Raw genomic sequence first — 21,711 nt, 5'->3', positions numbered from 1 at the left:
TAATGTGTTTCTCATGAAACATTAAACATTTAAATGTTAATGAAACTGAAACTTCCATCTAAACAATAATAATTTGACATTGCTCTGAAATGTGTCAAACTGTGTTATCCCATATTATGGTTTATAATTTTTACTGGTGTGTGTGTATGTTCATGTGGGAGCTGACAGAGTGTTTGTCACTGTATCTGACGAGAACTCCATGAAAGTCGAATAAGAAATCATGAAGCCAAACTGAGGAGGGCGACAATAAGCCATCGTTCAGTCTGACGTGCCAAAAAAATCAGACCACAGAAGAAGACGCAGTATTTACGACTTTGTTTTGTTTCTAGCGGAGACCCCGAGTCCCCGGTGCTTCTTCTAAAAAACCCCGAGGCTGTCGGAGGCGACGCGGGGACACACATGGGGAAGTCGCGGGATTTAAGTGAGTTTGAGCGGGGCATGATCGTCGGGGCCCGCAGCGCCGGCTGCAGCATCTCGGAGACCGTGAAGCGGCTCGGCTTCTCCAAGACCGCCGTGTCCCGGGTTTACCGGGAATGGTGCGAGAAGCGGAAGACCTCCAGCCACCGGGGGTCCTGCGGGAGGAAACGCCTCGTCGACGAGAGCGGCGAGAAGAGGATGGAGAGGGTGGTGGAGGCGAACATCCAGGCGACGAGCGAGCAGATCCAGACTCTGTACAACAGCAGCGCCCCGGAGAAGCCCATCTCGCTCGCCACCACCCGCCGGACCCTCAAGCGGCTCGGGTACAGCCGCAAGACGCAGCGGCGGGACTCGCTCATCGTGGCCGGTCTGGAGGCTCTGGCCGTGTACGCGTCCTGTCCACAGCTGGAGACCGATAAGAACTTGGTGTGCAGGGTCCAGGGTGACCCGGACTCAAAGACCCAGTCCTCCACAGGTGTTGTGTTCAGGGACCAGGTGGACCCTGCCCCAAAGACCCTGTCCTCCACTGGGGTTGTGTTCAGGGACCAGGGTGACCCGGACCCAAAGACTCATTCCTCCACAGGGTTTGTATTCAGGGACCAGGGTGACCCGGACCCAAAGACCCAGTCCTCCACTGGGGTTGTGTTCAGGGACCAGGGTGACCCTGCCCTAAAGACCCAGTCCTCCACAGGTGTTGTGTTCAGGGACCAGGGTGACCCTGCCCTAAAGACCCAGTCCTCCACAGGTGTTGTGTTCAGGGACCAGGATGACCCACATTCAAAGACCAAGTCCTCCACAGGTGTTGTGTTCAGGGACCAGAATGAGCAACACTCAAAGACCCAGTCCTCCACAGATGTTGTGTGCAATGATGAGAATGACCCAGAATGAAACGATTGAGTCCCCTAACAAACTCTGACTGTAGCATGGAGACTCAACCTGGACTGTTGATGTAGTAAAAGAAGTGTATACCTTTTTCAGAGATTACATAATAAATCAGCTTTCTGCGTGCATTTCTATGTGAACAGAGTAATCTGTGCATACTGAGCTATGCAACACCAGAACATGTAACATTCACTCACTGAGCCCTGAGGTCATGGATCCACAAAATTATGCTCCATGTTGACATGACTGCAATGCACCACATAATTTCTGCAGATGTTCCAGCTGCACATTCATTCTGCCAATTTCCTGTTCTACCAAATCCCAGAGGTGTTGTACTATAGATTCACATTTGGGTCAGGGGAGGTCACTGAAGTTCTCAGAAGTCACTGACAATGTTTACATGGACATCAGTATTCTGATATTGACCTTATAACATCGGAATAATGTAAACAGCATTTTCTGATGACCTTAACCCGAATAAGGTCATTCTCGGAATACAACATCATCGAATTAAGAAGTGGCGTATTCAGACCGTAGCCGCATTATTCAGACGTGTACATCGTGATCACATTATAATGTCTTATTAGATCTTTAACAGCATTTCCATAAGCCCAGTTTGAAAAAAACTTTTGCTTTATGCCATGATGTGTTATTGTGCTGGAGGTAGAGGATGGTTAATTGGGGCCATTTGATCTGAGTAAAACTTTCCTCACACCATTACACCATCAGCAGCAGCCTGGAACAATAAGACAAGGCAGGTCAGGTCCATGGAGTAATTTAACTTACTGGATGTTTATTTTTTCTCTCTGCAGTATTCTGACTAAACTGCAGCAGAGACATTTATATTTGAACATTTCAGAAACTTTCATTCCAATCCTCGCGGTACCAACAATTGAGCCACCGAGATCACTTTTTTTCTCTCCATTCTGGTGTTTGATGTGAACACGAACTGAAGCTCCTGACTTGTATTTGTAAGAATGTATGCATTGCATGACACCTTTCAAAGGGCTATAACAACATGATTGACTGAGTGATTGTATTAAAAAGCAGGTGTGCAGGGGTTCCTAATAAATTGCTGAGTGAGTGCATACAGGGTTAGGTTTCACAGTAGCAGAAACATTAAAGTAAAAACTTGGGGAAATTTTAACAAAATAACAACCAATGTGCATCCCGTATGTATATGACAAAATGAAGGTTTCCATCTTCTTCTGTTGCCTTAACATCTGCCTGTCTATTTGTTAGGCCATACTCAAATAGGTCTGGGCAGACTCTAAAGATTGTCTTGTAGTAACAAAAATGTCTTTCTTTCTTTATTTAAATTTTATGAAATGTATTATACAAGGAAAATATTTGCCTGTCTCACTTCCTCACAATAAAAAAAAAAAATCGGTAACCTGTAGTTCTCAATCTTCCTCATCATGTCATTATCTATCTAGGGCAGTGTTGTGTATTACAGATTGGATAACAGATTGCAAGTAGATGTTTTTTTTTCAAATGAACAGAAGTAAGATTCAGTCATTGGTTTCTGAAAGAAATCATTTTACTTCACCAGTAAGGCACTAGCTAAATAACAGGTAAACATCAGGCTAATCAAATCCTCCATCAAGGGACGCAGAAAACAAAATCTCCCTGGCGAAACAGGGGAATCCTCAGCTATCATCACCTAGTTACACTTTTCATAGGGATGTAACAAATCTTGATCGGAACTGATCTGTGTGGATAGGGTAATAACACAGCATGTATGTATATGTGTGTATATATATATAACCATATAAAGTTCATTACATATGATTATAGTATAGTAATATCTCAATATATCCTTTATTTCAGTGTTATCCAAAACCATTAAAATATTAATAACAATAACAACTTTCTTTGTAAGCACTGATATAAACAAGGTTAAAAAGTGCTTCACACAAACAAAAAATCTATGGCAAAATGGGGAATGAATTATAATAAAAGGTATTCAGTTAAGAGCCAGATCATAGCATAAAAAGGTCAAGACCTTACATTTATAGAGAGACAGTTTGGCACAAGCACTTTGGCCACAAAACAATTACAAACAAGACACTTCTACACATTCCATGAGCAAAAAAAAGGGAACATTTCATTCTACCTGCCCCTTTCATATTAATAACATAACATGAATTCAGATGGCCATCCCTTTTTGGAGTTTCCATTCTTTCCACAAATCACATAACAAATCAATTATCCATTAATCAATAGCCAACGACACAACATAAATGTTACTCAAGAAGTTCATACATTTGCATGATGTTTAAATCTAAATATTCTGAAATCGAATAATATTTGAGCAGCATTTTAAATTGTTCATTGTTTCACTCCATTTACTGAAATACACATCTCCTTTAATATCAATTAAAATCGACCAAGTCATATCTATATATTTAAATATATAACATGATCTTGTTTAGTTATTGTGTGTATTTTACGTATGACACACTTCTAAGACCAACTTAACCTGTGTCTCTATAACCAGCGTATAACTTGTGCGTAAGTTGAAATAAAGTTGTAATAACAAAAGGCCACGTGACCGATCATGTGCGAACAGTCACATGACAGGAAGTAAATCACCTGCAGCTTCACAACAACCCAGTGTGATTCCCTGTGGCTCAGCCAGAGCTTCCGTGTTCCTCTGAGGTGTGTTCACACTCCGCCCGTGTGATGGTGGTGTGACCCGCTGCCTGTCACCATGTTGCTCCTGCTCCTCTGCACCGCGGCCCTCGTTTCTCAAACCGCGGCTCGCTACACCGCGAACTGGACGAGCCTGGACGCCCGGCCGCTGCCTGCGTGGTACGACCAGGCCAAGGTGGGGATCTTCGTCCACTGGGGGGTCTTCTCCGTCCCCGGCTTTGACAGCGAGTGGTTCTGGTGGCACTGGCAGGGCCAACAGCCCCCGGACCCCAAGTGTGTGAGCTACATGCGGAGCAACTACCCGCCCGGCTTCAGCTACGCGGAGTTCGCCCCCCAGTTTCACGCTCAGTTCTTCGACCCGGGGGAGTGGGCGGACATTTTCAAGGCCTCCGGTGCAAAGTGAGTGCGCTCATGTGGATCATGTGTCTACTTACCGATGAGAAGAGGCGAGAAACTAGAGTGAGACAGAACACGCAAAGTAAATAAGTGGTAGAGAAGTAACAATAGAGCAGGATGTTGAGAGAGAGAGAGAGAGAGAGAGAGAGAGAGAGAGAGAGAGAGAGAGAGAATAGAGCAGGATGGAGAGAGAGAGAGAGAGAGAATAGAGAGAATAGAGCAGGATGGAGAGAGAGAGAGAGAGAGAGAGAGAGAGAGAGAGAGAGAGAGAGAGAGAGAGAGAGCAGGATGGGGGGAGAGAGAGAGAGAGAGAGAGATCCACAAAACACTTTTGGAGTCACAGGGGTAAACAGTGTTGCAGCCAAATCCGATGTAACTGGGGGCTCGATTCTTCAAACGTAAAAAAAAAAACAGAAATAAAACAAAATGCCTCCATACTGCTCCTGTGGTGTCATCCAACCCCGGATATTCAAATTGTACTTGAAACGGCGTCATTTAGCCCAAGTGTCTGCTGTTATCCTCCTGCCTGGAGCATCGTTCGTGCGTGCACACAGCACACAGACTGTTTGCCTTATCTCTAAGTTTACAGATGAGGTCTTGGTTAGGCTGGTAAGGACAGCTGTGCAAACCTGTGTGTGTATGTGTGTACTCATGATCATACACTCTCTCAGTATTATTTTACATACATCTGCTCTGGTGTCCTGAGCAGCACATGGCCACACCCTGTCATTATCATGTGAATCACAGGTACGTTGTCCTGACGGCCAAACATCACGAGGGATTCACTAACTGGGCGTCTCCTTATTCCTGGAACTGGAACTCCGTGGACACGGGTCCTCACAGAGACCTCGTGGGCGACCTGGCAGACGCAGTGCGCAACAGGTGGGTCCTCAGAGAAAGGGGTTCCTGTTGGCTGCTGGTGTCAAATCAGAAATTTGAAGTTTGTAATTTCTTCATGCAGGTCGTTGCACTATGGACTCTACAACTCCCTGTATGAGTGGTTCAACCCTCTCTACCTGGCTGACAAGAAGAATGGATTTAAAACACAGAATTTTGTGATGCAAAAGCTTCTTCCAGAGCTTTATAACATGGTCGTAAGGTCTGTATTGCTGCCATTATTGCATCAGCAACAACTTGCACATCATATAGCCAGACATAGTTTTATTGGCACGAGCACGGCATGCTGGGAGTGTGTTTAAGCCTTTCCCTTCCTGTTGCCTTGCAGGTACAAACCTGAGCTGATCTGGTCTGATGGGGACTGGGAAGCACCTGACACCTACTGGAACTCCACCCAGTTCCTGGCCTGGCTCTATAATGACAGCCCAGTCAAAGTAAGTGCACATATCACGTTCAGGTAGCGGACGTTCAACGGTTTTATTGCTTCAGTGAGGTTGCATGTACTTATTGGATGTCCCTCGTTTCAGGACACCATCGTGACCAATGACAGGTGGGGAGCTGGCTGCGCCTGTAAACATGGCGGCTACTTTAACTGTGAGGACAAGTACACTCCAGGCCAGCTGCCCAAGCACAAGTGGGAGAAGTGCACGTCTGTGGACAAGTTATCGTGGGGTTACAGGCGGAACATGAGGCTGATTGAACTGATGGACTTACCCTCCATCATAAAGGTGAGGATATGAGATAGTATCTTATAGCATAGTAGTATATATAGTATGAACCCGTAATGACAGCTAGGCTGGTTGTCATCCTCCTCACCCTGCTGCTGCTGCTGTTGCAGGATATGGTTCGTACCGTGGCTCTGGGAGGTAACTACCTTCTGAATGTGGGCCCCACATCTGACGGGGTGATCCCTCCTGTGTTTGAAGAGAGGCTCAGAGGTGTAGGGGCCTGGCTGGATGTCAACGGGGAGGCCATCTATGCCTCTAAACCCTGGAGGGTCCAAACGGAGAACAGCACTGGCCAACAGCCAATCTGGTAATAAATGGGGAAGAGCTGAATCATGACAACCAGTTGCTTAGGTTGAGAATGTGTCATAATCTAGAGCAGAAGTTCGAGAACTCTATGCTAAAGCTGTATCTGTTTTCACTCAGTGTGACCTGGTATTTCCAAAGCCACCTACTGTGGAAGATCCAAGCATTTTGAAGGTCTTTGCATATCAAGTCTTGGCGTGCAAATACCTTCAGCCTGTCGTGCAGAAAAAGACTGAATATCTCTTGTAATCTTGTTTAAGGGATTGATCCAGCATGCAGATTATTGATGCAGCTGTCATCTCCATTTTTCCCAGGTATACATCTAAAGGGACCACCGTCTATGCCATCATGGTAACCAAACCCTCAGAGTCCATTGTCAAACTGCTGGTACCCAAAACATCACCAACCACCAAGGTAAAAGGGCCGAGATGTTTTATTGAAACTCATCAGTTACGACTTGACAAAAAGAAATGTAACCTCGTATGAACTTTTACAACCCTCTTACAGAAGATATGTATGTGTGATTTCCGGTTTATGAAAATTAAGAATCTAAATCACTGATGTCCCGTGTCCAGGTGACCTATTTGGGGAATCCAAAGGCCTTACCCTGGTCCCCAGTTGGTCCCAGCTCTGGCCTTATTGTCCTGCTGCCCCAGCTGCCCTACAGCCCTGGTGAGGCGTGGGTCCTGAAACTGGAAAATGTCCATTGATCCTTAAACACCTGGAGAGTTCAACCTCAGCGATCTGACTGTGGGTTCCACTTCATAAACTCAGGTTATCATTTTGTAGGGTAAAGGGGAAACTTGTGCACTCGGGTTGAAAGGTTGAATTTTCCAAAAATGAAATAACGGGACACTCCTCTAAGGTGTAATGTGCCACTGACTTTAATTGTGCTCTTTTTTTAAATGATTCTGAATGAAGAGGGGAATCTGTTGTTCACTTTATATGAATTTTAACAGTTGACCTACAATGCACTTTTATATTTTTACTGATAACTTTTTAAAGGGTGGGATGAAACATTTCTTGATCTGTCTGACGAATGATTGTTGCCAGAAATATGTGAAATGTTTAAGATGAATTAAAGTACTTTTATTCAAAATCCACTTTTTGTCTTTCCATATGTTTGTCTGTAGAATTTCTGAAACTACAATACCTCAATCTCTTACCTCTCTTACCATTTGTCTGATGCCACTTAAAGTCCCATTCAAGTCTCACCAACCAGCATAACCTTAGAGAGATAAAGAGAGAATGCTCTTCTCACACAAGTCTGAGCCAATAGGTCATTTTCTACATAGTGCACCCATGAGTGAGAACAAGGTCACTTCTGGGTGACTGTTCTGTGCAGCGCTTGATTACACTTTTATTTTCACCAGTTCCTCTCAAGATGAACTTCAAGATGGTCGGGTTGTCCAACTGTCTGTCCGTCTCATTCCTGTGATAGTTTAAGACAGTCTTTACTTCAAATTTGATACCAACATTTACCTGGACTTAAAGATGACCAATTTGATTTTAGTGTTCGAGTGTCAAAGGTCAAGGTCACAGAGAACCAGCGTACTTACTTTCCTTTGTGACTGTAGTTTTGATTACTTTTTTCACGTATCTAGTTTACTGAAGTAGGTTTGTTTTCAGGTATGTTTCACCTTTACTCCACGACACATACCAGCAAATATCTGTGCTTTCTACTCCACTTCCATGAACGTTACATGTTCACATTGTTTTTATATTTCTACAAGTAATCAATTATTATAGTGGAATTGATCCACTAGACCCCACTTATGCAGTAGCAGCATCACTGGCGATGAAACACCGGAAATGTATTTAGAAAAGTCCCCCGCTGAGCCACAATGATGACATAGATTGTTTTGAATTCTCTGCAAGTACTTTTACTTTTAATACTTTAAGTACATTTAAAAGCAACTGCTTATTGATTTCTACTCAAGTAGAAAAGTTAATGTGGTACCTTCACTATTGTAAAATGTTTGAAAAATGTCTGCAGTGACTTGCAGTGAGTTTCATTACATCTGGAGTTTCATTACATCTGGAGTTTCATTACATCTGGCACAAACAGTCACTCGGACTGAACGATGACCTGATTAGCATTAGGAGGTCAACGGGTACAGTTCGAACATCACAACTGTTTTTTGTTTAGTTTAAGAACGTCTTTAGAGAAATCTTTTGAATTCGCCACAAATGTTCTCTTAGGTTTAGGGATTAACGGATTAGATTTGGGTGGATAAAAGGGCAAAGATCAAAATGTTCTCATATGAGTCTGGAAAAAATTATGTTTGCGGACTGAAACTGCACTGGTTGGCGGAGGAAAACAACTGCAGGGCAGGAATTCTCTTTTATTTGGTGCTGTTCTTTAACTGTGATCTGCCTCTGTCACCTTGAGGCTATACTTCTGTTTGAACCTGAATCTTTGTTCATTCTTAAAACTCAGAAGCAGAAATCTATATTGTGCAGTCCGGTGCCACAACTGTTGTGTGAGTGTACAAAAAATATTCCCTCAATGTGTCGGCCTGTGTTAAGGCCTGTCCGTGAAGTGGATACCCACTGGGGTTGTGTGTTTGACTCCCAGTGGCAGCCCTAAACCTCTCAGTTAACCTTCCTTAGCAGGTGTGTTTGGCCTGCTTTCGATTTGCAATTCAAATTCCTACGAGCAGAAAGAGAAAATGTAAATTGTCTTTGACCTCTGCTTTGCATTTTTAAAGTCATGCTGTTCAAGTGGGTGTGTCAGCACTGCCAAAAATGTTAATCTTCAAACTCTGTATTTGATATATTTAATATACAGCTCTACACCCAGAAGCCAAAATTATCTTAGCTTAGTGTGAAGACCGGAAACTATGTGATGAAGGCGGGGGCAGAAGAGGAAATGGCCTGACATGGTCTCTACACTTTATATTAAGATGGTACTTCCTTCACTTCCTCCCACTGCGAAAAAATGAAGCTAAAATAATCTGGATGCGGGGTCATCTTGTGCTGGGGACTTCATTTGGAGCCAGGCCTTGCGCAGTGGAGTAGAGCAGCATTTTCGACCAATTGCGAGTCAGTCTCAGCTGTCAATCATAATGTTTCAACTACTTTTTATAGCATCAAATAACTGATTAAAACCAAACTTATCAAAAACATGAACTTGAGGTTGATAACAACTACCTAAAATGACAAAAAACATCTTTGAGAACAATTTGTTCCATGTGTACTTTGGAGGAGGTGGAGTTTATGACCTATACTGCAGCCAGCCACCAGGGAGTAATCGAGATGTTTTGGCTCTACTTTCGGGGGGGCTGTCATGTCGTCCATCTTTATATACAGTCTATGGTTTAAAATAAGTATGGCTCTCTGTGAGACCGATCCGATTTTAGCAACATAGAAAATTAGACACACAGATACAAAAGTTCCACAGTCAGAAAATTGACACAAAAGAAAGACAAAGGAGACACAGCACCGCCCTGGTTTAACTCGCTAAAATAGCTTTATAATAATCATATTAATAGTAATAATATTAGCCATTAAAAAATGTTTTGACAACGTTGACAGTGTTACATTCTGTGTTGGGGTAAACCACGTCACAGTGTGCCATCTCTCTGGGCTTTAGCGCTCGCAGACGTGCTCCTCGGACACATCTAGATCCATAAAACATACGAGATCAATAAATAAATTTGTATGTACAAAATGCGAACCACAGCACAACAAACAAGAGTCACGATTTAGTCTTCACTGTGCAACACCCTCTCCTCTGGCCGTCGCAAAGTCAAGACTGCACCCGTCTCCCCTGTCAGCCGTGGTGTTCTCATGCATCTTGTGTATCCACTGGTGGCATCAACGAAACAAAGTTCATATCTTATGGCATCGCTATTGCTATATGCTCCGGTCAGTTTCATTTTACAGGAGGAAAAAAAACATTTCATGTTTGTATGTACAATATGCTGTCTTGGCACTGGATCAAATGCGTATAAAAGAAGAGAACTCAAGGATAAAGCGGAGCTTAAAGACAGAAAAGCTCGCTGTATCAAACCCGTCTGATTAAAATCATGGTGTTCAGTGAAGAGACAGGGGAGGAGGACAGGTGGACAGAGAAGAAAGAGACTATTTAGTTTTTGCTACATTACTGTATAGAGTAGAATACAGAGAGTGGAGAGTCTGTGTCAGAGTGGTGTCCATGTTTTTCCTTTCCTCTTCTGGCACAATTAAAAGTTCAGAGTGGAATAAAAGCTCATGGAGAAAGAAGCTATAATGTCTGAATCCTCTTTTCAGTCCATTCTCCGCTTGTGTTGATCTCTCACTCCACACAGGAGCGTCCATCATCCATCCCAGAGAGGAAATGTCTTCCCAGAGTTAGTGTCAGTTTGCTTTACTTCAACTCCATCTCCTTAGTAGCAGCGATTGAAGACTCATTATCATAGATTCAACTCATCTCTTTTTGTTATCAGACACGAGACTTGCCCTTGAATGCAGGACAATGTTTACCCATAGCTATAACTGACAACACCATTTATACTAATGAGAGTGGTGGCAATAATAAATCCTTTAATGACGATAATCATACTAATAATAATCATTTTTGTAATAACAATATATGTAATATTGAGAAGAGCAATGTCCATTGGCAACATGTATTTACAGTCTTGTAAACATGAGGGTGGCAGGGTGATCGTTTTTTCTTGTTAATTACACAGTAATTGCTCAGTTGTCTCTGACCCACATGGTGACCTGTGTGTGTACTGTGGAGCAACGTGACAGTGTTGACACACGAGCACACACATACAGCACAAACGCAGTTACACCTCAGCGCTGAAGGCACATCGGAGTTTCAGTTTAACTTCGTCTTGACTGTGAGCTGCTCTGGAGGAAGAGGGAGAGTCAAACCTCAGCGAGGAGAAATTGAAACATGTTCTAAAGGGGTACGGTCGAAGTAAAACTTTTGTGTTAAGTTGTTTTAGATTTTCATAAAGTCGTTTTTGATACTTTTTTCCGTAACTGCCAATAAGTATATTTATATCCTGTTAACATGTCAGTTTTCATTTTGAGTTTCTGCCATTGAGGGGTTGAATTTATATCCATTAGCGATTCACAATAAATGATGCATGTTTGTACATAATCCAGCAACATTTTATCTATATTATATCTATATATTATCTTTATATATTTGTTACCATATTTCCAGGAAATCAGAATTTTAAAGGGCATTTCCATCCCCTAACATTTTGGAGTTGAGTGCATCAAGATAAACAGTTTGCCTGCCAATCTAGTAATCGCAAAATTAAAAGAGCTGTCAAACCCAAAACGTCAGAAAACAATGTAGAAAGGGAAATATGGCTTTTATGTTTTTCTCGTATTAAGCTGAGGAATGTAACAGTCTGCTAATTGGTCCAAACATCTTATTTTCTTTCTGCAGGCGTGTAATTCAATATCACAAGCTTCATGTTCATCATAATTTATTAGCTTAATCTGTTTCCATTGCATATCACATCACATTTTTTTTTACTGATGGTAATACTAGAATTTCCCCGTTTTCTAATGTTAGGTGGGTACATTGAACATGTGTTGCAACAGGGTAGGCCCCAAGGTCAGAGGGGGGGCCCCAAGAACAGCTGATTATGTCAGTCCACAGCGATGACAATATTGTGAGAACCCCCATCATCGCAATTTTTGAAGTTTGGTTGAAGACTAGAACATCTAAATGTGTGTGTATGTGTCTGGGAGGGTGGTGGGAGTTTTCACTTAAATTGTATTATTTTAGCACATTACTGTCTATTCACATTATGCACTTGTTTATATTTTTGATAGTAAAATAATTGTTTAAAATTGCAATGATAATGATATAATGGTTTGGTATCATGAGTTTCTTGAGGGGTTCCTTTTGCCTGGGGTCCCCAAAGTCCCTTGAAACGCTCCTGGTAGAAACACATTTATAGTTTAAGCTAGTTCCTGCGAACGTTTACATTAACTTTTGCTGCTAGTTATTTAAAAGCCATTCAGTGCTGACACACGAGTTGAGAGTGATTGTTCACTACAGACCTGCAGACACTGATCGCACAAGAACCAGCCCCAGCTCATAGCTCTGGTTCCATAGCTGGAAAAAACGGTTCCACCGCTGACTTCCGTTTTTCCTCCAGAGCAGCTCTGCCTCAGAGAAATGTCAAACTAAAACTCAAATCTGCTGCTACAACATCCCTCCTGCTCTACTTTGTTGCAGATGCACAATTACCTGCTACAATTGAGCTATCACCCCCCTCCTTCGCCGCCCTCCACTCATCCAGTCTCTGAAAATGGCTACTAGAGAAACTGGGCTCAGACAGCGAGCGTCCCCCCCTTTTTGTTCATATGGATCAACATTCCTGCGGGACGGCTCTGGTCCTGTATTTTCAGGGTCCGCCTGTTGTGTGGTTGCTAGAGAAGCCCCTGAGGACAGGGGCCGGGGTCAGGGGTCAGGGGGCTGTAGACACTGCTGCTAGAAACTGAGGTACTCGGAGTTGACATGTCCTTAGTGCTGTCCATGTGGGGTCTTTGCACTTCAGGACAGAAAGGGAGAGGTTCAAATAGTCTGGTGTGTTGTTGAGTGCTTGGATCATGTTTGTACAACTATACACCCAGGTGCTATTGTTAGCTGAGACCCCCTGTATTTATACTGTGCAGATATATAGCAGGTAAGATAGATACAGAACAAAAAAGATTGGAAATCACAACCACGAAAAAGTGTGTTTGCAATGGACCTGTTTCAAGGCAAGGTGGCTGGCTAACACCTCAACTTGTGATCAAGAGTACAGAGGAGAAAGTCAGCGAAAACCGAAGAAGAAGTAGTAGAAGTTGCTACCGAGTATAAATATCCACCAAAGCCTCCTTGATTCCTGGTGTCCCTCAAGGCCCAAATGGAAAGGCCGTGCCATCCCTCTGCGTGCGGGTCCGAGGATTTGGAGGGTGGAGTCGAGAGTCCGTTCACAGTGGAGTAACAGTATAAAAGCAGGTCTTTGTGCTTTGTTCGAGGGCCGAGTCAGACACCACTGAGATGTTGTCAAGTGTGAGGGTGACACAGGTGAAGGGATGAGGGGATAAAAGGCTGCTCCGACACCCGCACTGCTGCAAAATGAATTAAAAACAAAGTCTGACTCAGAGCCCTTTTTTTTCCTTCTTCTTCTTTCATCGCCAGGGCAGCTTGTTTTACACAGGAGGTTGTTCAATTGATCTGTCCAGATTCAAGTCAAAAAACGCAGACTGCTGTTTCAAGGTTTCCAGTGTTACCGTCCTCCGAAGATAGAATCTTTGTACAAAGTAGTGACTCGTTGAAACAACTGCACTGTAAAACTCTTGTCATTTTTGTTTCAATCACACCAAAAAAAGCTTCATCAGCTACAAAATTTTGCTCAACTTTTATCGGTCCAAAACAAAAAAAGAGATTCTGCTAAATTTGTCACAAAACATGCAGTATCAACAAAGTCTGCCAGTCGTATGTGAGTATTGCAAGTGAAGGTGAGGGAGACAAAGGATGGCGTGTCAGTACGATAAAAACATTTTCTTTAACAGTATGCTCTGCAGCTTTTCTGCAGATTTTACTCCTCTATTTACATATCTTTCTCTCTCGCCGTCATATAATATATATATATGGACTGTAAACTGTTTTCAAAGGAAACCACCACATATAGCTGGTTAGGCACGTGTAGTTGGCTCTAAAGAGGAAATACAGGGAGGGGATACAGCAGTATATGTTGTTCGAACCACACATAGATATACAGTAGATCTAAGGAGGATCATACTTGGCAATAAACACTCTTGCCAGTTATACCCTGTGAACCTGACCCAGCACTCACAAACTTAAGATAATAATCATTATTTAAAAGTCTTTTTCACATATACTGAGTCTGAATATGCCACACAGCTGAAGTTTCACACAATGCTATAATCTATCATAATAATAATACTGTAGTATTTCACATTTGATATATGCTTCTTTTTTGTACATATACTGTACTCAATAGTCTCTACTAATCTAGAAATGTAGATTATATTATAAAATATACATCTCCCATTAAAATATCCCATTTTGCCGACACATTCCATCCAAATTTTTAGAAAAAGAATTAAACAGGTCATGCTTAAACATTTTTGTGTGTGTGTGTTTAAAATGGCTGATTTGGACTCGTTAGTAGTCACTGGGCCTCGTCACATGTCCCATTATTACACGCAGCCCGTCCACATTCGCACCACATACACACCGGCCTAGTGCACAACATCCATACAAAGCACTTAAATAGGAAACACGCGTTCTGACGCACATTGTGGAAATGAGACCCCTTCAAAGCTTTTTAAATCATGCTACACTTCAGTGGGAACACCGGGTGTTACGACTTCAGGAAGTCTAGTCAATAAACGAGGGCAGTACAGGAACACATAGTGCAACAAACATTCAGTGTAACTCCATTCACAACAAGGGGTACTTAATCTCAGCAATACACTATCTAGTTGCTTCCTTTCTATTAAATTCACAACCAGTGGTTTCCTCTCTGTGATGATTCTTTGGAAAGGGTACGGAGGGAGCCCCGCACAATGCGACTCCTTTTGTTTTATTCCCGTCAGAGAACTCATTCCGTCTCTCATCAGCTGTGTGTGTGTGTGTGTGTGTGTGTGTGTGTGTGTGTGTGTGTGTGTGTGTGTGTGTGTGTGTGTGTGTGTGTGTGTGTGTGTGTGTGTGTGTGTGTGAGAGAGAGGATTGTACTTCAAGTTAGGCGAGTGGGTTCAACCCAGGACCTTGGCAGCTCACTCCTTCTTGCTTAGTGATCTACCGCCTTCTTAATTAAGTAAAAAAACACCACAGGGGACGTCCACTCAAACAATATTCATAAGAAGAAAACAGGAAGGAGTGTGGGGAAGGGAGAGAGCTGAAAAAAAGTTACAACAAAGAAACTGATCTTCTTTCATGGCTGTGTCATCAGGGCATCTGTTAATTTCTTACTGAAGTGGAAAAAAACGCTCTACGCACCACTCCTGTAGGTTTGGGTCCACGTTTGACCACTTGGTGGTGCTATAGTCTCACAGTGAAGTAGGGGCCTTGCCAGTAAAGAGTCCTGAAAAGCCACCAAAATAAAATCCCATAAAAATACCCAGTAACCCCCCGACCCTGAAACTTCAGAAAGACTACGTAAAGAGAAAACTGCAAACATTTTTCCCCTCTTTAGACTGTGATGCTCTCTAGTTGTCAAGGCTGTGATTCTATACTGCAAGAGCTCCTTTTGGCAAACATGAGTGTCCACACTATGTACAAATAGCACTTGCACATTCAAACAGCCTCACGGCTGAATGCTAAGAGTGGTCACACGGGATGCGGATGTGGGGAATGAAGGAGAGAAACGGAAAGTTGCTTCGTATTCGTTGACCCAGGGCCTGGGTGGACAGATGGCACCTGGGTGAGAGGTGACAGCTGCGGGAGGCTCACGGTGTTTGGAGGATGTTCTTTGAGGATTGAGGACCATCTGACGTCAACAGCATATAAACTGAGAGTGAGAGGGTCAACCGTAGTGGTAGCATCGATGATTCATCTCGCTGTGATTTACACAAACGCAATATGGAGCTAATTCTGCTGCAGGGATCCATACAGGGAGATTCTGCCAGAGGTTTTGTGCCTGTTAAGCCCTTTATTTTCAGTGATGGAGAAGTGCTAGGTGAACACGCACAGGCATGCTACTACTGCGTGGACCTCTGCTGCCTATAAAAATGGACTGTTTGTTGGCAAAGTAAATGAAAAAAATAAAGAAATCCAGAGAGTTAAAAAGGTCTGTAACTCAAATCTGCTAGCAACCATGTCAGGTCTAGGCCTCTGTGTCCGCAACATTTTCAAGACACTAAAATGGCTGTCATTGCTTGTTGAATGAGCAAGATATTGGCATTTGCAGATGTGAGAGAATGGAAATGCAGAGGGACAGCGAGCAGATGACCCGCACCAGATCCAAAATGAGGGGCAGGTCTGTTTGAGGTGAGTGAGGGGGGTGGAGAGGGAGACACCACAGTCCTTGTGTTCAGAGTCGAGTCTGGGCTTCGGGGATGTAAATCTCGATGCTGTCGGCGCTCTCCGTGGCCGAGTTCTGCCTGAAGGAGGCGGTTCTCTTGGTCTGCAGCAGCCTCCTCCTCGCTTCCGTCCTCTGACGATCCCCGAGGTCCAGGGACTTCTCCCTGATGGGCAAGGTGTGTCCGCCCACGCGAGGCACCACCAGGCCCCCCGACCCACCTCCGCTGCCCACGTCACCGGCGCCATCGGCCCGGAGGCTGCCACTCACGCCACCCGCTGGCTTCTTTGGTAAAGGAGGAGGAAGCTTCTTGTCCTCCTTGCCCGTCGACGTAGAGACATAGATTTAACATGTGAACAGACAGTGGATATTTTTGTCGGGTGGTGAGGAAATGGTTTTGTAAGGAGGCACAATAGGAATCCCGTGGCAAAAAGGTGGAGATATTGGGGTAGACAAGGAGAATGAGAAACCAAAGGAAAAAACGAGAGGAAGAGTCGTGGAACAGGACATTACAAAAAATAGTTTCCCAGCATGCATTGGCATCAGGTCACATAAAAAGATATGAAATGGGAAAGGAAGAACAAAAAATAATGTAAAAAAAACAAGAAGAAAAGGAGAAACAATTGTTAGTCTGTTATCAAGAATAATGTAGTTGATCAATGAGTCGTCTAACCTTTGTAACAGACAAGCAGCAATAAATACAAAAATTAAATTACAGTTAGAATAATTTCTAGCAGTTTAAGACTTTTTAAGAATTCACTTGGGCCGCTCCACCCAGCTCAGCTCAGCTCAGCTCAGTTCAGCTCAGCTCAGCTCAGCTCAGTTCCTCTTGCTGTTCTGTATATTTGCAGCCTGCAAAGGCTCAGAGGGCACGGCCATCTGCGCTACTCTTCTGCACATTGCCATCCTAGCTCTGGGGGATTGTTGAAGGGAATGCTGGGCTGTTTGGATCCCCGGACGTCTCACCTTCTTTTCAGGTGGGAGCCTCCAACCAGAGTCCTTGAGCCTCTGGAGGTCCTGAAACCTGACCCTGACGTCCTCTATGTTGAGCTGGAGCAGGTCCCAGAAGCCTGCTAGGTCCTGAGAGGTGGGCTGAGGGTAGGCTGATGGGTCCTGGGCGGGCAGGGGGTCAGGATGTGACATGTGATGGGCGAGAAATGAATAAACAAGGATTTTTTAAAGAGAGAACAATTTTCTTTTGTTTTTGAAGCCAATCTAATTTTAGCCTTTAGCAACAATGAATCTCGGCAAAAAACCATGCACCATGTGTAATGTGTGTTGTCATGAGTTTGCATGCAATCGCACACACTCACCACACTTTGTTGGCAGAGGCGGAAGAACTGCTGGACTTTCTGAGACATGAGCATCTGGGCGCTGCCAACTGCATTTCGAATCAGCTCAAGAACTAGGGAGGAAACAGCACATATGTAGTTTCAGAAAATCCAAGAATTATTCATTGTTCATCTTTATCTCTAATCTTTTTCAATCTCCATCCCAAACTCACTCTCCTCGGGCAGCTCGTTCTCCTCGGCCTCTCTCTCCATGTTCTGGCACCAGCCCTCCATCCTCTCCACTTCTGTCTGAAGGAGGCGCAAGAAGAACTCTCCGTCCCTCATGCAGGGTGAGGCTCGGCCCGAGTCGGGCAGGCTGCGGGGGCCCTCCAGGGACGGTGTCCCCGCCCAGGCTCGCTCAGAGGTGATGGGCAGAGGGGAGTGGGAACGTGGGGGCAAGTGCGGGTGGGGATGGGGCCGCGGGTCTGCTGGGCAGGCCTCGTTGGGGTAGCCACCCTGAAGAAAGTCCTGAGGAAACAGAAGAGAAAACTGTTGGTATTTGGACCGTCAGTAATGTATTCTGATTAGAAACAGATATTGCTACTACAAACCTTCTTTTCACTGTGACCCTCACCCTGTATCAGAGTGATTGAAAGAAGGTAATTACAGCAAATGCACCAAACAATCCCACATTCGGTCACAGATCACGGTAGACTTTCCCACTGTCGCTTCTATCACAATGTTAATGACAGACTGTGAACTCACTTTTTGTGGAGAATATAATTACAGCATGATATGAGGCCTGATCATGTGCATCACACATCTTTCCATTGTGTTAGTGTCTTCAATGGCTGCAATCCAAAGTGTCTTGGATTAACCCTGTGTAACCTTGGTTTTACTGAAATTAATTTATCTTAAAAGGTTAAGTGTGTACGATTTAGAAGAAAGGGATCTATTGGCAGAAATTGAATATAAAATATTCCTAGTGATGTTCTAACTAGTGTGTCATCACAAATCGAACAAATTGTTGTTTTATTTATATCGTTTATATTTAAATTCTTTGTATTCACATAAGGAGCGGGTCCTCTCTACGGAGGCTGCCATTTTTTTATTTTACAGTAGCCCAGACTGGACAAACAAAACACCTTTTGAGTTTGTATGACAACCGAAGGCCACCACAGGTTCTCTTTCATGTTTGGAAGGGGAGGGTGACGTGAGAGGTATTCAGCTGCAACATGCAACGTCACCACTAGATGCCACAAAATCTTACACGCTGAACCTTTAATTAGAAAAAAATCATGATTTCTCGTTAAAGTGAGTTTTTGACCACTAGTAGCACTAAAGGGCTGGTTTTAAGCAGGTTCTCCCTTTGTTTATATCTCGTGCACATGTAGGATACGGAGAGGCACAATCACATGGTCAACACCATAGACTGGATGTCAAGATGGACGATATGACAGTTCCCCAAAAGTGAAGCTAAAGTATCTCGATTACCCCCTGGTGGATGGCAGCAGTATAGGTCAAAAGCTGTAGCAGATGGGACATGGACCAAAATGAAAGTACACGTCAGATACATTTTTCTCGAAGATGGTTTCTGTTATTTTAGGTAGCTCTTATCACACTGATAAAGTGTTCCCCTTCTGATAAGTTTGGTTTTCATTAGTTTTATGCTACAACAAAGGAGGGAAATGTCGTGATTGACAGCTAAGACTGAATCACGACTGGACGAGTGCGTGTACCTTGTTACCATGGCTCCATTCCATGAACGCCACTGGCACAGACTCTGGCTCCAAATGTGCAAGATGGCGGCAGACGCGTTGTGCATCTTTATATTCAGTCTATGGTTCAAACCATATTCCTGCCAAAAGTTCCAGTGCTTCCCCTGATTAACATTACATGTTTACTGTCGTCTGCTAAAAATCATCTGAGCAATTTAATCTAATCTAATAGACCACCCTGTTGTTTTATTAGTTTTCTGTTTCAAAATGTTTCAAATGATCCATTTAAGCAGGAATTCATTAGTGTAAATGAAGTTTGATGGTGTTTTACCACACTGTCACGATGGTGCTTCATCTTCATTATGTGATATTTCTCCAGACAGATGCTCTGAAGGGAGTGTTTTTCTGGGTGACAGACCCACATAATGAACCAACTTATATTGAATGGATCCTTAAACACTGCTTTTGATTAACTAAAGGTTCTGTTTCATGAATATCCATGAAGGGTATACTGTCATATTTAAAGCCAGCGTTGGTAAATACTGGAAAAGCTAGAGAGCAGGCTAAAATGCAACCGATGCATCACAGCCCCTCCCGTCAGCCCTCTCGTCAAAGCTACGTCCCCGAAACAAATGAACCTGCACTGACAGACACCGCCTTTCAGACAAATGTATTTATTGATGGCTATCAGGACACAAAGAGGAAGATAAAAAAGTGTTTGAGAAGCAAATGACCAACCATACTTTTAAGAAGGTTTTCTTAAGAATATTTCTTTCATAATTATTAGAATTAAATGATACAGGTTCATCATTAAGCTTAAATGTCTTGTTTCTCAAGCTCGTGGGGCTGTAACTACTTTCTTTTACAATGTGACCCCTTCACCATGAAAGTTAAATTGGTTCTGTTGTGTATAGATATATTGGAGAAACGTCTTTACAGATGTCTTGCACACCATTGCAGTCCTACCTCTCTGTAGGCCCACTGTCCCTGCGTGTGGACGGTGCGGTGGCACTCCGCGTACTGACTGGCCGACTCGGGCTCCGACGAGTGCCTTTGGAAGGAGCAGCCGAACTGAAGACTCTTATCCTGCGTTGGCACGGCGATGCTGAGCCCCGGGAAGCCCTCAGGGTCCAGGTCGGCCTGCACGCTCGCCGTCACGCTGTTGGAGCGCTTGAAACGGGCCCGCCTGCAACACAGGCCCGCAGCCATCCAGTCACTCAGAGTATTGCATGTAAGAGAAATATCTCTCCGATGCTAATTTTGTTTTCTTCTTCTAATAATTGCACATTCCTGTTTGAGCCGGGACAGTCACGCTGTCACTGCAGTCACTACTACTCACCCGCTTTTTGATAAGTCCTGCTAAATCCTCTGGCATATGACGCAACGCTGTGTGCAAATGTCATGTCAGTGGACTCAGTGATGAGTGTTTACAAGTTTATATCCCACCTCCTCTCAGCCGTCTTTGCTGCGTGATGAGGTGTGACTCAGATTTCTGTCCTATTTCACTCCCCCCACCAACGCCCCACTGTCATCCTCCATGATTACAGGAGGTGGGGGACATTGTTAACAGGTGCATGATCACACACCGCTCGAGGTTTTTTCGGGAGCGTGTGAAGCTCCGAGTGCGCGCGCGCGTGTTTGTGCATCTGACCCGTAAGCGGCACTGAATATAATTAGGAGAAGGGCTGCATCACGTGTGAAAGTCATGTCGAGTGTATGATTTGCAGTAGTCATGGCTACAGTCACTAATGGCGAAAAACAAGACATTCTTGGAACAAAGTGTTACCGAGTTCAAGCTGTGATGTCTGATGAAATGTTAAATGAAATAATAGGATCTAGCCAAGAAATCAACCATAGGTGGCTGCACGGCAGGGCGCTGGGGAGATGGAGGCTTTTTCAAATTACATGTGGAGATTATTCACATAAATTACCGCACGGAGATCACAAGCTCTTGATGAAACCACATATTTTGAAGGGGGCAAAGATGAATTAGCAAACAAACAAAATGCAGATCTTACCTTGTGTCCATAATTAAGGAAAATCAAATGCCACATTGTTATTATTTCCCTACTTTGAATTTTAGTAAACTTCTGTTACCTTTTGTCATCTTCCACCTGGACCCCTATAGAGTGGACCTCTGTCAGAGCTTTACCCTCTCCCTCTGAATCTGACAGGGTCCCCGAGCTGTCCACCTGGAACACAAAAAGACACAAAGCACCAAACTCAGACCGAAGAGCTATTTGCTGAAACACGTGGACTAAAGATGCCACACACAAGTTGACTTTTTTGGTAAATGTGCTTTTACCAGCACCACTAAAATCTGACCTGAGTTCAGGAGGAAGAAGCCATCTCTACGTTTAAGAGTCAACTTAAAACCTTCCTCTTTGATAAAGCTTATAGTTAGAGCTGGTTCCGGTCTTGGACCACCTCTTAGTTCTGCTGCTATAGG

General features: G+C 43.7%; 3 protein-coding genes across 15 annotated transcripts in view; 2 read left to right on the top strand and 1 right to left on the bottom strand.

The window, feature by feature from the left end:
* Window positions 1–124: 124 nt before the first annotated feature.
* LOC117770271 lies at window positions 125–1,978 on the top strand. Of its 11 annotated transcripts, XM_034599507.1 has the most exons (3): window positions 261–892; window positions 1,163–1,235; window positions 1,269–1,978. In XM_034599507.1, exons 1-3 carry the CDS (start codon window positions 400–402, stop codon window positions 1,303–1,305), a joined length of 603 nt encoding a protein of 200 aa, XP_034455398.1. In that variant the 5' UTR covers window positions 261–399; the 3' UTR covers window positions 1,306–1,978. The 11 variants fall into 11 exon arrangements, with proteins under 11 accessions (XP_034455390.1, XP_034455389.1, XP_034455394.1 ...); XM_034599499.1 differs by having other exon boundaries at window positions 125–894; window positions 949–1,978; XM_034599498.1 differs by having other exon boundaries at window positions 257–912; window positions 967–1,978.
* A 1,903-nt stretch (window positions 1,979–3,881) lies between these two features.
* LOC117770427 (tissue alpha-L-fucosidase-like) lies at window positions 3,882–7,102 on the top strand. The gene is made up of 8 exons (XM_034599885.1): window positions 3,882–4,353; window positions 5,098–5,232; window positions 5,312–5,449; window positions 5,576–5,681; window positions 5,775–5,975; window positions 6,086–6,282; window positions 6,593–6,692; window positions 6,854–7,102. The coding sequence occupies exons 1-8, from the start codon at window positions 4,013–4,015 to the stop codon at window positions 6,986–6,988; spliced, it is 1,353 nt and encodes a 450-aa protein (XP_034455776.1). The 5' UTR covers window positions 3,882–4,012; the 3' UTR covers window positions 6,989–7,102.
* A 7,826-nt stretch (window positions 7,103–14,928) lies between these two features.
* The window catches only part of dlgap3 (discs, large (Drosophila) homolog-associated protein 3), a 116,730-nt gene continuing 109,947 nt past the window's right edge, over window positions 14,929–21,711 (bottom strand). The window contains exons 8-13 of one of the 3 annotated variants that reach the window (XM_034599882.1): window positions 21,360–21,454; window positions 20,229–20,448; window positions 17,778–18,075; window positions 17,587–17,678; window positions 17,240–17,386; window positions 14,929–16,591 (exon numbers count right to left, since the gene is read on the bottom strand). In XM_034599882.1, the coding sequence (XP_034455773.1) occupies window positions 16,286–16,591; window positions 17,240–17,386; window positions 17,587–17,678; window positions 17,778–18,075; window positions 20,229–20,448; window positions 21,360–21,454 (1,158 nt within the window). In that variant the 3' untranslated portion in view covers window positions 14,929–16,285. Of the gene's footprint in view, window positions 16,592–16,899; window positions 17,067–17,096; window positions 17,387–17,586; window positions 17,679–17,777; window positions 18,076–20,228; window positions 20,449–21,359; window positions 21,455–21,711 lie in introns of those variants that run through there. The other 2 variants (XM_034599883.1, XM_034599884.1) reach the window with 2 other exon arrangements.

Source organism: Hippoglossus hippoglossus, chromosome 11 (assembly GCF_009819705.1).
Source record: "Hippoglossus hippoglossus isolate fHipHip1 chromosome 11, fHipHip1.pri, whole genome shotgun sequence".
NCBI classification, from domain to species: Eukaryota; Metazoa; Chordata; class Actinopteri; order Pleuronectiformes; family Pleuronectidae; genus Hippoglossus; species Hippoglossus hippoglossus.
The sequence above is the reverse complement of the archived record's forward strand: the minus strand, read 5'-3'. Positions and strand labels throughout refer to the sequence as shown.